Genomic DNA, 15,703 nt, shown 5'->3' on the forward strand with positions numbered 1-15,703 from the left:
TCTTTCCTTCTAATCTCTTTTTTTGATTATTTATTCTTGAAGTGTGCAGATCTAACCCAATTGTTGTTCTTCAAATGGATTTTATTTCTTCTGATCTGAATTTGAGAGATCTATTTGTTATTGTTTTATTGCTTATTGAGTCATTTTAATTTTTAATTGATTTTTTTTTTTTTTTTTGCATTGGTTTTTCTGGGTTTTTTTTTAAAAATTGATTAATCCCATTAAATGGGGAGAAATAGAAGCAAGAACTAGACTGAAAGATACAATTGAGAAGAAATGAAGAATTTTTTAGGAGCAAATTAATAAGAGTACCTTTTCAATTCTCACGCCAACGTCAGTGTAATGATGAATTTCGTTTCCCAAATTACAGCGGAGCATTTTAATAAGGTTTTTTTTTTTAATTGAAAAAAGGTATTAACCGGTTACAGGCAAGTCCCACCGGGATGTTTACCTACAATAATGGGTTCGGTGTCCTTTTTGCAACTTTTGAAACATTAGTACCCTCTTTGCTAGGGCTGTACACAGTTTGGTCTGGACCGTAATCAAACCAGACCAAACCGCATTTTAGCGGTTTGGTTTGGTTTACGGTTTGGAAAAATATGGTTTGGTGATAGGAATCGATCTCGGGACAACCTACTCTTGTGTAGCAGTTTGGCGGCATAATCGTGTAGAGATTATTACCAATGACCAGGGTAACCGAACCACCCCGTCTTGGGTTGCGTTTAACGACTCGGAGCGCTTCATTGGTGAAGCTGCACTCAACCAAGCTACCAGGAATCCCTCCAACACCATCTTTGGTTTGATTTCATTTCTACTCGTACAATTTAAAGTTCACTCGTACTTAGTTATTGCTTTTTAGTTGTTTTTGTTTCACTTGGCTTTTTTATGTTCTTCTGATTATAATTTATAAAAACAGACTTAACAGTTTTATTTTTGTTAGATGATTTGAATGGTAGGTTTTTAAATTAGACCATGAAATTAAATTAAATATATAGAGCTCGTCACATTATTATATTCTATTCTATTAATGGATCTATAAAAGATTTTTTATTTTTATTTTTTTTTAAGACGGATCTATTAAAGGTGAATGATCACATCAGTTAGAGATGTGATATTGATTACATTAAAATAAGCTATACTCCAATTCTTGTTTTATCATTAGAGTTGTAGTAAGTATATACGGAGTATATAGCTTTGGGATGGTAATTTGCTATACTAATATATTGTACAAAAATAAATTCAATCACCTATTAATATGCTCTAGATATATAGAAGGGTACTTCAGCCACATTTAGACAACTCTGTAACACATAATTTTGTCCTAAAGACAACATAAAATCAAAACTATGAAACAATTAATCAAAATTATCAATCATTGCTTGATATCATCGATTTTGTGGGTAATTCATATACTAGGACTCAAGCAACTACCTTTAATTTTGTGGGTAACTTAGAACATTTTACTTGTTTTTTTATTTATAAGTTTTGTGGATACCTTAAAACATTTTTCTTGTCAATTTTGTTACTTTTTTACAGCAAAATATTGTACTGATTCTGTGCTTGTTGTAGATTTTGTGCTTGTTGACTTGTTGTAGACTTGTAGTATACAGCCATGTTTTGGCTCTTGTAAATTAACTTCCCACTTTATGTGCTAATTGATCACAGAGGCAAAGAGGCCAATAGGTCGACGATTCAGTGACGAAACGGTACAAAAAGACTTGAAGTTCTGGCCATTTAAGATTATTGCAGACCCTGACTCATGCCAAGAAGATAAGCCTGTGTTTGAGGTCACTTACAATTGTGAGCAGAAGAAATTTACTCCGGAGCAAATTTCTTCGATGACCCTTATGAAGATGAAAGATATTGCTGAGGCTTTTCTTGGCAGCACTGTAAAAAATGCTATTGTTACTGTACCTGCATACTTCAGTGATTCCCAACGTCAGGCAACCAAGGATGCTGGGACTATTGCTGGGCTTAATGTTGTTCGTATCATCAACGAGCCAACAGCTGCTGCCATGGCTTATGGTCTTGACACAGACAGTACAAGCAGCAATGCCGGCAAAAAGAACATTTTAGTGTTTGATCTCGGTGGTAGAACATTTGATGTTTCCTTGGTATCCATTGAAAAAGGTGAATTCAATGTCAAAGCAGTAAGTGGAGACACTCACCTTGGTGGAGGTGACTTTGACATAAGACTAGTGAGTCATTTTGTGGACGAGTTTAAAAAGAAGCACAAGAAAGACATTAGTAAGAATGCCAGAGCTCTTGGAAAACTGAGGGTTGCTTCAGAGAGAGCTAAGAGGGTACTTTCCTCGAATTTCCAAACCACAGTTGAAATTGATTCTCTTTTTGACAACATTGATTTTACATCAACAGTAACTCGTGCACGGTTTGAGATGCTGAATATGGATTTGTTTAAGAATTGCGTGGACACCGTCAAAGAGTGTTTAGAAGATGCAGGGATGGAAAAGCATGATGTTCATGATGTTGTCCTTGTTGGTAGCTCAACCCGAATTCCTAAGGTTCAACAGCTGCTGCAGGATTTCTTTGATGGAAAGCAACTCTCCAAAAGCATTAACCCTGACGAGGCTGTTGCCTATGGTGCTGCTGTACATGCTGCTGCCTTAAGTGGTGTTGGTAGTAGTACTAAAGATTTAGTTCTTGTAGACATTACCCCATTATCGCTTGGTATATGGGTAGATGGTTCCTATATGTCCGTTGTAATTCCAAGAAATACTACCATCCCAGTGAAAAAGAATAAGAGATTTGTAACTGTGGATGATAATCAGACTGTTGCTCCATTCCCTGTATATGAAGGTGAGAGACCCCTAACACAGGACAATAATTTCCTAGGAGAATTTAAGCTTTCTGGTTTTCCTCCTGCTCCCAAAGGCGACACTAAGTTCAATGTCTGCTTCGAAATAGATGTGGATGGCATCTTGAACGTGTCAGCAGAAGAGCTGAGTACTGGAAAGAGAAATCAGATTACAATTATCAATCACCATGGACGGCTTTCAGAGGAGGAGATACAGAGGATGGTTACAGAAGCGGAAATGTACAAAGCTCAAGATGAGAAGCGTAGAAAAATGGTTCAAGCTAAGAATACGTTAGAGTACTATGCCAGTAATATATGGAGCGCATTGCAAAACCATGGGAATATCAAGATTGGAGCAAAGGAGAAGAAGAAGATGAAAGAAGCCATTGACCAAACATTGCAATGGCTGGAGTTAAATGCTGATACTGCTGAGGTTACTGAGTTCGAGGAACAATTGGTGGAGCTAGAAAGTATTTGCGGACATTTTGCTTCAAAGATGTCCCTTCATAACTAGTTTTTGTAATGCAAATTGCAAACTTATAATTTAGTGGCTGAACAAGGCAGTATGCCAGTTTCCTAGGCTAGAATTATTTTCCTGCGTTTAAAACAAGACTTTTAACACCCATTTCCGAATTTAAGCTACTACCAGGAGCTTGTAGAATTAATATTTTAACACCTTACCCAATCAGACAGATTGATATGAAACATACAATCTCATATGCCTAAAAATAAATAAAAGCTTATATTTGTATAATAAAACACATTCTTACGTGTCTTATTATAAATAATTGCTATGGAATTAAGATCAATTTCCTTCATCACATTCAGGCAGATATGCTGTATTCTTACAACTTGGCTTGAATTTTCACAGCCCAGCAGGCAGCAGCCCCTAAAGCATTACACTGCTATATTTGAGTACACTTTACTGTGAAACAATCAAAGCTAAGAGTGAAAATAAGATGAAAGGGCAATTAAATAGATGGTAAGTCGTCATTGCTGCTTTTTCCTACCTTTTTAAAGATGCATTTCTATTATGCTGCTTAATGATCAAAAAAATATTAGTATGTTAAAATTTAATCACTTTTGAAGAAAAGTTTTAACTATTAGAGCTCATTATTTGGTTAAAGCTAAATCATCACACGATTCATACTCCTTGTTTGCGGAATTTTTTTATACGACTAGCTTAACTATTAATTGAGGAAATTATTACTCCGTATCAAATATTGGGTGTGCTCCAAATTTAGTAGACCTATTATTTTGATGGAGTATTTGTGCACATTTTAGGAGTTTTCGGGAAAATCAAGCCATATTTTCTCTAAAATTATCTATTTAAATATTCCGGAGAATAATTGAAATTGAAAGCATCTAGAATACATTGCTCGTGAATAGAATATTATGGATCAATAATGAGTGAGGAATTTCTAGAATCTTCCGGTCATTTCTTTCGAGCTCATCTTCAACTACTACGTATATACGAAGCATTGACATTCAATAAACACATTACTTTATTTATTTTATCAATCTCGATCTAAAGGGGTAAAAACTAAAAAGTAAAACTTGCCATTAGATAGGAATTTAAGAAATCATTTCTTTCAAGCAAAGAGAGAAGAAGATTGTGATATTTCTAGGATGTCAACTTCAGTGGTGCATGATTGAGGGAAGAGACACAACGATACAATAATAATGCTAGTAAGCTTCAAGTTTGAATTTAGTAATACTATTTAAAAGTACCAAAGTACCCTTGACATTGAACAAAAAGTATATTGGACGTATGTTTATAATCTCTCGTGCTAACTCGTAGCTCTATTTAAGAGTACCAAAGTATTCTTGATATTGAACCAAAAGTATACAGAATGTATGTTTACAATCTCTCGGGCTAACTCTATTAAGCTCCATCTTTTCACTCTCTTACTCTACTTTAAATATTGGGTGAGTTTATTTCATCTTGAGTCTATCTACTCTGTACAATAAAATTAACACTATCAATTAAGATATTAAGAAAATATCATTTTCCTAACTAATATACCAATATCTAAGATATTTTAAATCAATGTAGATAAATTTTCACAGAAAGAATTATGAAAGAAATGAGATAAAATAGTGTCATCTATAAAAAAAAATAAATAAATAAATAAATAAAATTATGTATTTATCCATTAAAATGATTTGTACTTATTTTATCTTCAAGATACATATATTTTTAAAAAATAGAATAAACATTTTAAAAATCCATGTTATCCATCATATAATTTTTTTTTATATATAATTTTTTTTTTTTTTTTTTTATAGATATAGATAGCATTTCCCTATTTTACATGTCATCATATACTCATTAAGTTAGTAGATAAATTAGATAAAAGGATAAGATAAATTAACTAATAACACTACTGTAATGTAATCAGTTGGTTATACTATAAATACCAAATAATGTGATGTATTGTAACATTCTACTGAAAAATTACTTTAGTTAATCAAAAAGTAACAGTGATCCGTGATTCTTTTTCTCTCTTCTCTACACCACTGCTCTTGTTTTTCTTCCCATTTTTATTTTTTCTTATAATTCTTCACAAGAAATCATTCTTAGCTTTCACGGGACTGCAATTATCCCAATTGGGTGACTGTTCTTTGGATTTTGGCTTGAATTTGTCGTCATATTTTGTTTTTATTCAATTAAAGTTCAAATCTTTTTATATAAATAAACAGCTGGGTATCTCATTTTGAAATTCAATATCTTAGTTTTGATTTTGATTTTTTAAAAAATGGGTTTTTTTGTTAAAAAATCACTTTTTATTAGCTTGTTTCTTGATTTTGTTACCTGGGTTTAGCTTTAGCTCCGTAAAGCAGTGTGGTAATTCTATCACCAATTTATCAACAAAAACTTTAAGATATGAATTTTTAACATCAAAAAATGAGACTTGGAAGCGAGAAATTATGTCTCATGATCATCATGATCATAATCATTTAACCCCAACTGATGAAGTTGCGTGGTCTAATTTGATTCCTAGGAAATTATTATTGAGGCAAGAAGATGAATTTAATTGGAATGTTTTGTATAAGAAAATTAAGTACTCTAAACATAATTTAAAGGGTAATTTTCGAGGAAGCCCTAGTTTCTCACCGTGAGAAACGAATTCGTTTCTCATGGGGGCATTTTTGTGAATAAATCAACAACTTTATTCAACTGTGGAGCCCACAATATTGAAAAAGTTGTTGATTTATTCACGAAAATGCCCTCATGAGAAACAAATTTTGTTTCTCACCATGAGAAACAGGGAATTTTCCGTAATTTTCTTAACGAAATTCCACTTCATAATGTGAGATTAGACCCTCAATCGTTTTATGGGAGAGCACAACAAACGAATTTGGAGTATTTGTTGCTGTTGAATGTCGATAGCTTGGTATGGAGTTTCAGAAAAACTGCTGGTTTGCCTACACCAGGAACTCCTTATGGTGGTTGGGAAGCACCTAATAGCGAGCTTCGAGGCCATTTCGTAGGTCAGTATATGATTTCATATTATCTTCATCTTGTTCATTTGGAATCTGTTATTAATTATATGTTTTTGGAATCTGTTATTCATTATATGTATGATAAGTTGTTTTTACTGAAGTGGTATAGTCATTAATGACAATGATTCGATTTACCAATTTTGAGTGATGAATGTGTGTGTTTGACAGTGTGAGCACAGAGTAATTTGAACATGTTATAATATTATCATATACTAGTACTAGTATTTTCTTTGTACGGAATTAATAGTCACGTTTCTTTTATGAATGTCCATGAAAGTTACGTCACCTTTTTTAATTTAATAATGGTTATGTAAATAACTGAATGATGTGGAGGAATGGAAGAATTTAATTATTATAAAGGGTAATGTATATATATCATATTATCATATCATTAATCATGAGTTTATAATAGTAATTTCGTTACTAATCATCTGGGGACATTTTATGGACCCGGCAAAACAAAAGACAAGGCGAATTTCCTGTTTCTCCATTTACAATATGAAACGGTTATTTTAACGAGTGCTTTATGAAATTATGACCCTTATTAAGTTTTACCACATTCTATATAATCGAGTTGAAATATTATAAATAAGTTCCATACTTAACAGTATCAAACAAAACTTACTTCGAAATAACTTTACTTTCAGGTTCACTTCCCTATCAAAACTCTTATTATACTGCGTAAAATATTTGCCAAATAACTTTACTTTCAGGTTCACTTCCCTATCAAAACTCTTATTATACTGCGTAAAATATTTGCCAAATGAAATAGCCACATACTCCATTTAAAATATGCATAAAGCTTAACCATTTACCTTGAAAACTTGTTAGAAAGACTATATGATAAATGTCTTTATCTAAAGTTTTTTTATTTATTTTTATTTTTATTTTTATATATTAAATAAATAAATAATTTATTAAACAGTGCATTTATTAAAATTTGATGAAATTTTCGGATGAGTATTAGGGGGTGTTACATACCTTTCAATCATGATTAACAATATAAATTATTTGTCATGTAAGCAGTTTGCCAAATTGCCATTATTCCAAATCAAGTTACGGAGTATTACAAAAAAAATATAACATGGGAGCTAAAAAAAAAAGGGTGAAGTGAATTGAACTCCTAATCTAGGGCCCTTTGGATTTTAAATTTGACAAATGGGCTCACTACTAATCCATGAACAATTACTTACAAAATAAAGCAAATTTGTCATATAATATTTATTTACATTTTAGATTGTTTTTGAAATTTTTAGGCCATTATATCTTAATTTTTGATATTCATAGTGAAGGTCATTACTTGAGTGCAACTGCGCGTCTGCGCATATGTGGGCAAGCACTCATAATGAGACTATTAGAGCAAATATGGGTGCATTAGTGTCTGCCCTTAAGGAGTGTCAAGATGCAATGAAAACAGGATATCTTTCGGCATTTCCAACTGAATTCTTTGACAGATATGAAGCTTTGCAATACGTTTGGGCACCGTACTACACTATTCACAAGGTACGGATTGCATGTTCTTATAGATTTATAAGATGATATAAATTCTTTCATTTAATCCCTCCTAACGGTAGATAATTGTTTATATCATTGACAGGTTATGGCAGGGCTCTTGGATCAATACAACTTTGCTAATAACACTCAAGCCCTACAGATGGTCACGTCGATGGCCAATTACTTTTACCTTCGGGTTCAAAATGTAGTAAAGCAGTACACTATTGAACGGCATTATGATGCACAAAATGAAGAGACCGGTGGCATGAATGATGTCCTTTACAAGCTATACACCGTCACGGTTGGTTATTTTTGATTTTTTTTGCACAAGTTATTACTAAAAGAGAAAACATAAAGCAAAATTAAGCTTAACATGGTTTTTGATGTTTATTAAGGAGCGTTCTTATTAGAACAATAATGTGCCTTATAATTTTGCTTCGACTATAATTTGTTGATTATTTGTTGTGGCTGACATATACTCCTTACAAAGAGTGAGAAGGATACAAATGTTAAGCTAAGATAATTTAATTTTAAGTAAGATAATTTAATTATTGAAAGTTGGTTTCTCATAACGTTTGTATATTACAGATTTAAAGTTGTTGTGAAGTTCTACAATCCATTTCTTCACTCGTTGCTGCTCGGATCTTAACTCTTTAACTTTTTCGGGTTGTTTACAGGATGATCAGAAGCACTTATTGCTGGCTCATCTGTTTGATAAACCATGCTCTTTAGGATTACTTGCAATGAAGGTACTAAATAAGTTGTTAGAGGTTTTCTCTATCTTGTGTGCATTTATCTATTGAATAGATTGCTCACACCACTGTTCCTATTTTTTGTTGTGTAGGCTGATGATCTCTCTGGTTTTCATTCAAATACTCATATTCCGATTGTTGTTGGGGCTCAAAATCGGTATGAAATTACCGGTGATGAACTATACAAGGTTAGTGGCTACGTGCATTGCAGTTGGTTGCTATACTTAGTTACTAGATATCTTATAAGGAAAGGTTTGCTTTCCATTGAGCATAGAGCATGATATATTTATTGGCAATGCTCGTTTCTAATATCAATAATTTTTTGATCATTTAGGAAATGGGGACATTTTTTTTGGATGTTGTAAACTCTACCCACAGTTATGCAGCTGGGGAACTTCATATAATGAGGCCTGGTACACGTGCTATCCCTTTGTCTTTCTTTAATAATTGCATATTCATAATAATTGCTTATTCATAAAATGGTGATTTCTTATTAGTAGTATTTGTCCTTACCACCAGGCAAGACCCAATGAGGTTAGGTGACATCTTAAACGTTGAGAATGAAGAGTCTTGTACAACTTATAATATGCTAAAGGTATTCTTTGTGTAATACAGTGCTCTTTAGCTTTTTGTGGACATCAGTAGCAACTCAATGCTTTAATCAATTCAATGCTAGTCTTTCTAAAATTCTCTCTGGGAATTTGATTTTTAGGTTTCGCGTAATCTGTTTAGATGGACCAAACAAGTGATGTATGCAGATTACTATGAACGAGCACTCACAAATGGTGTGTTGGGTATTCAAAAAGGAACCGAGCCTGGTGTCATGATCTATATGCTTCCTCTAGGGCATGGAGTTTCCAAAGGAAAAAGTTTGCACGGTTGGGGTGATCAGTTCAATTCTTTCTGGTGCTGCTATGGAACAGGTACGAACTTTTAAAGTGCTTTCATTGTGAATTTTTTTACAAAAGGGTTAACTAATGTGATTTTCTTTGTGCCCATCTTTTGCGTAGGAATTGAGTCATTCTCTAAGTTAGGAGATTCCATATACTTAAAGGAGACGACGAATGTACCTGGGCTCTATGTTATTCAGTACATACCTAGCTCACTCGATTGGACTGCTGCACAAATCTCCCTAATCCAAGTTGTTGATGATGTTACTTCCTTGAATCAAAGCCTCAAAGTAAAACTCACAGTTTCTGCAAAAAAGGTATCATCATATTCTGAAAAAAAAAAAAAAAAAAATTCAACACTATGTTGTATCAACTTCTTAGCACTATGAAAGACATTCTAATTCAGATTCCATTATTCAGGCTTCAAAGATAGCTACTCTAAATTTGCGGATACCTTCATGGACATCATCGAGTTGTTCAAAAGCCTCACTCAATGGAAACAATTTGCCTTTGCCAAGTCCAGGTCTAATTATGTTATACCCTTTATCATTACTGATCATTATATTAGATAATGCAAAATCATGAATTACATCAAAGAAAGGGGAGACTGACTTTTTAATGGAGTACATCAAAGAAAGGGAAACATACTTTTTATTTCCTGCTCAAATGTTTTCTTCTGTTGGCCATGTAGTTTTCTAAACATATCTAAGAGTTGGGTCAATGGCGATGAAATTATACTGGAGTTTCCGCTAATACTTAGAACATAGTTTCTTAAAGGTAATTCTTTACATATAATTAAGCTTTTAACATGCGTCCTCTTTCTGCATGTACAACATTTTTTTCCGTCCTGCAAAACCATATCTTTCGTACTTTTGAATAATAATTAAAGGTGAAAATATGAGAATGTGTTTTAAGCCGTATTTATAATACTGATCAAAACTAGACTCTAAGTATGAAAACTGATCTGTTAAGAAAATTGTTCTTATGCGTATTCACATATCAAAGGAAAAGGAAATGGATTAGTTTGTTTTGACTAATAGTTTTCAATGACATTTCAGATGATCGTCCTGAGTATGCCTCACTTCAAGCAATTTTATATGGACCTTACTTGTTGGTGGGTCTATCAAATGGTGACTATGACATTCAAACAAGATCAGCGAAATCTATTTCAGACTGGATAACCCCTATTCCAGCTGACTATAATTCCCATCTGGTTTATTTCGCTAAAGAGAATGGAAACACGACATTCTTCGTCTCGAAATATAACCAAGCATTGACAATGTTAGGACTCATCAAGCTATGAATGATTCTTATGTTCAGTCTACATTTAGACTCATCTTGACAGACCCATCTCTGAGTCAGATAAAAAGTACGGGATCAACAAGTCTTATTGGTAAGGTGGTCATGTTAGAGCCTTTTGATCTTCCAGGCTTGGTGGTCGCTCATCAAGGGGTAGACAAAGTACTCACTATTACAGGGGCAACTCATAATAAGCAATCTGCTGAATTTTTAATAGAGAAAGGGTTGAATGGCAGAGTTGGAACGGTATCTTTGAAAACCAAAGAAGGTTGCTTTGTGTATGGTGATAGTAGCTCCAAAACTGATTTAAGTTTGAAGTTAAGTTGCGAAAATGGGACTTCAGATCCTTCATTTAGGGATGCAGTGAGCTTTGTGTGGAACGAAGGTCTCAAGAAGTACAGCCCTATCAGCTTTGTGGCTAAAGGGTTGAGAAGGAGTTATATTCTTGAACCATTATTGGAAATGAGGGATGAATATTATAATGTTTATTTCAACATAACCATGTAGAAGTTTAATTTTCGAGTAATGTTTTGATTCGAAGAATAAAAAAAGTAGCAATTAAATAGCAAAGTCTCAAATTCAAGGATTTTTTAATTACATCCTTTGTTATTGTTTAATAGTTAAATTTTCTTCAATATTTCAAGCAAGTTTGAGAAATTAAAGAAGCACTCTTATATACATTCACTCTAAACAAATTTGAAATACTCCCTTTGTCTTTTGTCATTTCGAACCAGAGGGAGTAGAACTTTACTTCTCTATATTGTTTTTTGAACTTATTATTATTATTACTTTTTTTTGGGAAATGCCTAATTCTCTATTATCAAGCTCCTTGTTCTCTCTAATTTCTTGTGCTCAATAACCCCAAGTCATGGCAAGGATCTGCTGCTTGAGGTCTTGACAGTCACTCTTATATATATCATTTCCACAAGGTTCAATTGTTTCAAGGACCTTCGTCCCCAAGTAAGCTCTTCTTTCTTTGGCCAATCATAAACAAACATGCCTGCTAAAACAATACTCTTGATTTTTCTAGAATATAGTCAACTTGCAACATTATTCAAGCAAAATCTAGAAAACTCTCCTAAAATATCATCACTCCACCGTGAGTTCTTTATTTGTGAGTTATATTATAATATTTTTTTACTTTAATAAATTACGATCTTTGTACTCTCATTTTATTAATAGAATAGCATTTTACATAGCTAAGCCCCTGTTCAAACAGCCAAATAAGGATTAACAATCAAAACAATATTTATTTGCTTGTGCCTATCAAACTATTGTGAAGTGCTAAATGCTTTAATAAGTGCGTAATCTGCTTGGTTTAACACTATCCAATGTCAAACTAACTAAACTAAAAATTCTACAGGTAATGTGATTCAAGGAACAGTCAGTTCGACATATTTCATTTATTAAGGCCTGGTGCAAGCATAACTGCATAACAAGTTGGTAGTCATCAATGCCAAAAATGGTCTGACTTTATCTACCATTTCATGTTCTATTATTTCATAGGATACCTGATCAACTTAAAACAGTACTAATCAAGGTAATTAAAGGGTCAGAGAAGCAAGAAATGCAATGCAGTGCTAAACTCTAGTCATGAAGAAGAAAATGTCATTTTGATGTACAAAGAACTATCATTACCTGCAGAGATTTTGGTTAGGGCTAAATTAATTGATTACTGCACTTTGCATAGGAATTCTAGTGATAAGTTGAAAATGGAAACAATAATTGAATCAACAATTGCAGGTCAACTTTGGCCAGCAAGCCTAACATGGTCCTAAATATAATTTAATGTAATTATTAAAGCAGAGTAACCTGACTGAACTAGCAATTAAAGCTCAAAATTTGTAAAATTTCTATCAAATTCGACGTATGACACCAAGCAATAGGAAAGTGAGATAACAGCATACTAAGGAGACCCAAGTAATGTTGTCAAGCAAAATAGTCGGAAGTTGAAATGACAGATAACAATATTCTACCTGAAAAATCAAGTAATGCTGTCAAGCAAAATAGTCAGAAGTTGGTAAACAACTGACACTTGGATATCCAAACATACAAATCCACTTAAAACTGGAATATAAAGCCTTGCCATTCTTTCCGAATCTTCCACTTTCTCAAACTTATAAGAGTTGATAACATCAGAACCCCTTCCAGCAATTAAAATGTATGCATCGTTGATCTTCTTAGTGACATACAACCTCAGTTACAACTTTCTTTATCTTCCCAGTACTCCTCCTCTTGAGCCTTGTATTCTTCAGCCTCTCCTGTCATCCTCTCTATGTCCTCCTTTGAAAGCCGCCCCTGGTGATCGAGGATGGTGATTTGGTTATTGATTCCTGTGCTTGTTTCCACTGCTGATACAGTAAGAATGCCATCAACATCAATATCACAGCAGACATCAAACTTTATGGCACCTTTGGGTGCAGAAGGATAACCTGACATACGGAACTCGCCCAAGAAATTGTTGTCTTTGGCAATGGATCTCTCACCCTCATAAATTGTAAATTTTGTACTTGTTTCATAGTCAGTTGCAGTTTTCCAGATCGAAAATTTCTTCACAGGAATGGTTGTATTCCTTGGAAACTGAACAACCATATCCCCATCAAAATTACTAAGACCAATTGATAAAGGCGTGACATCCACAAGAACGATATCCTTATTACTTTTACCCACCCCACTCAACACAGCAGCATGGACAGCTGCACCATAAGCAACAGCCTCATCTGGGTTCACGCTTTGGCAGAGCTCCTTTCCGTCAAAGAAGGTTTGCAACAACTGCTGAACCTTAGCTATTCGAGTTGATCCACCGACAAGGACCACATCATGAACCTCATGCCTTTTCACATTGGCATCAATTAAGCAATTCTCAACAATTTCAACACACTTTTGAAACAAATCCAAATTCAGCTTCTCAAAACGTGCACGAGTTATAGTTGACATAAAATCAATTCCATCAAAAAGACAATCAACTACAACAGATGTTTGGGTAGTTGAGGAAAGTTGCCTTTTTGCTCTCTCAGAAGCAGCTCTCAATCTTCCAAGTGCCCTAGGATTATCACTGATATCTTTTTTGTGTTTCTTCCTGAACTCCTCCACAAGATCACTTACCATTCTGTTATCGAAGTCTCCTCCGCCAAGATGAGTGTCTCCATTTACCGCTTTGACTTTAATTTCACCCTTCTTAATAGCAACCAAGGAAACATCAAATGTGCCACCACCAAGGTCAAATATTAAGACATTTTTGGCATTGGCACTGCTACAAGTGTCCTTTTTGTCAAGACCATAAGCCATGGCAGCAGCAGTTGGCTCGTTGATAATACGAACAACATTCAGCCCTGCAATGGTACCAGCATCTTTAGTAGCCTGACGCTGAGCATCATTAAAGTAAGCAGGGACAGTGATAACAGCATTCTTGACTGGTGCTCCTAGGAAAGCCTTAGCAATATCTTTCATCTTCATTAGCACCGCTGCAGATACCTCCTCAGGAGTGAATGTTTTCTCCTCACCCTTATAGTTGACGACAATCATTGGCTTATCTTCTTTTCCTGCACAAGTACCAGGTTTCACCTTAAATGGCCACAATCCCATGTCGTTTTGTACAGTATCGTCGCTGAATCTCCTACCCATAAGCCTCTTTGCATCTGCCATTGATCATGTCCAAAATTTTGTTAAAACTTAAAAGGGTATTAAAAAGAAGTATCTAAAGAATTATAAAATCCTTGTTTCAAAAAAAAAAAAAGAATTATACAATCCCATACTCAATAGGACAGAAATTTTTAAAAAAAATTCATATCTACCAAAATTTGCAGCACATGAATAATAAAAGAAAACAAAGTTTAATAAGACAATATCTACCAGAATATTGTTAGATAGAGCATCTGATATTCGTGTATCAATACTTATTTATACAACGATGAGCATGCGTGTTTGCTCATACATTTTGTAATCTATTTAAGCTCATCACCAAGTCCTTACACTTAATCATAACCAAATACTTGTATTAGTAAACATTATAAGCAGGAAAAGAGAAATAAGGATCAACCAAAGATAGTATTCGAGGCGTTCACCGAGGCTTGATTCCGGGCAGCTTCACCAATTAGGCGTTCTGAGTCATTGAAAGCAACCCAAGATGGTGTGGTACGGTTACCCTGATCATTTGTTATGATTTCAACACGATCGTGATGCCAAACAGCAACACAAGAGTAAGTTGTACCAAGATCGATCCCAATCACTGGCCATTCTCCTACCTTTTCTCCCATTTATCAAGACAGCTGCGAAACCAGCAACTACACAAAATAAAAGGGGAGAATATTGTTGAATAAAATTTATAGTCGCCAATTTACAGTAGGATGTTAGCATTGCAAAATTATGCTGAATTTAAGTGTAAAAATTAAACTTTTGGCAAAATAAGAAATTAAATACTCTAAACCCTAACTAAGCAGTTACTAACAAACAAACAAGCAAAACTGAACTATGACAATTGACAAATGACGTATAGAAAGATAAACAACATACAATTTTGCAAAAGATAAGATTTTGGAAGGGAAAAAAATGATAATCTAAAACCCTAACTAAGCAGTTACTAGCAAACTATCAAACAAATAGAATTGAAGTATGACAAAATTAGATGATGTAAAGAAAAGCAATTAGATAAACAACATACCTTATAAGCAGATACAGTAAATTAGGCCGCAAATTTGTAATTTTGGGTTAATTGCAATTCGAAGATAAGGAAGATGAAGTACCACAAATATACTCTGGCAGTCTGGCTTGTAAAGGAAGATATAAACAGTGAAATAAATGAACTAGCGCCAAAATGAGTTCTATTCTATGTCCAACACTCTTACACGACGTCGTTTAAGTGTTGTACTTTTGTTAATTTCCCTTCCTTTTCTTACCAACCCTTGATTGTGAACTTGTGATACATTTAACTTTTCATAACTTAAGGG

At 33.9% G+C, this 15,703-nt stretch overlaps 2 protein-coding genes and 1 pseudogene across 2 annotated transcripts; 2 read left to right on the forward strand and 1 right to left on the reverse strand.

Moving 5' to 3' along the window:
• Positions 1-459: 459 nt before the first annotated feature.
• LOC145584259 (heat shock 70 kDa protein 18-like) lies at positions 460-3,480 on the forward strand. Its single transcript, XM_081641142.1, has 3 exons — positions 460-468; positions 569-797; positions 1,666-3,480. The coding sequence occupies exons 1-3, from the start codon at positions 460-462 to the stop codon at positions 3,327-3,329; spliced, it is 1,902 nt and encodes a 633-aa protein (XP_081497268.1). The 3' UTR covers positions 3,330-3,480.
• Positions 3,481-3,774: 294 nt separating this feature from the next.
• LOC145584261 (uncharacterized) lies at positions 3,775-11,269 on the forward strand (annotated as a pseudogene).
• Positions 11,270-12,953: 1,684 nt separating this feature from the next.
• On the reverse strand, positions 12,954-15,013 carry LOC145584262 (heat shock cognate 70 kDa protein-like). The gene is made up of 2 exons (XM_081641143.1): positions 14,797-15,013; positions 12,954-14,395 (listed from the first exon to the last, which is right to left on the reverse strand). The coding sequence occupies exons 1-2, from the start codon at positions 15,011-15,013 to the stop codon at positions 12,954-12,956; spliced, it is 1,659 nt and encodes a 552-aa protein (XP_081497269.1).
• Positions 15,014-15,703: the final 690 nt, after the last annotated feature.

This window comes from Chenopodium album, chromosome 16 (genome assembly GCF_948465745.1).
Source record: "Chenopodium album chromosome 16, dcCheAlbu1.1, whole genome shotgun sequence".
NCBI lineage: Eukaryota > Viridiplantae > Streptophyta > Magnoliopsida > Caryophyllales > Amaranthaceae > Chenopodium > Chenopodium album.

Bases quoted from the DNA above. Each gene is read 5' to 3' on its own strand.
- LOC145584259 (XM_081641142.1), top strand. The intron at 798-1,665 runs GTTTGATTTCAT...AATTGATCACAG, and splicing joins TCCCTCCAACACCATCTTTG to AGGCAAAGAGGCCAATAGGT.
- LOC145584262 (XM_081641143.1), bottom strand. From the start codon at position 15,013: ATGGGAGAAAAGGTAGGAGAATGGCCAGTGATTGGGATCGATCTTGGT. The intron at 14,396-14,796 runs GTTGATCCTTAT...GATCAATGGCAG, and splicing joins CGCCTCGAATACTATCTTTG to ATGCAAAGAGGCTTATGGGT.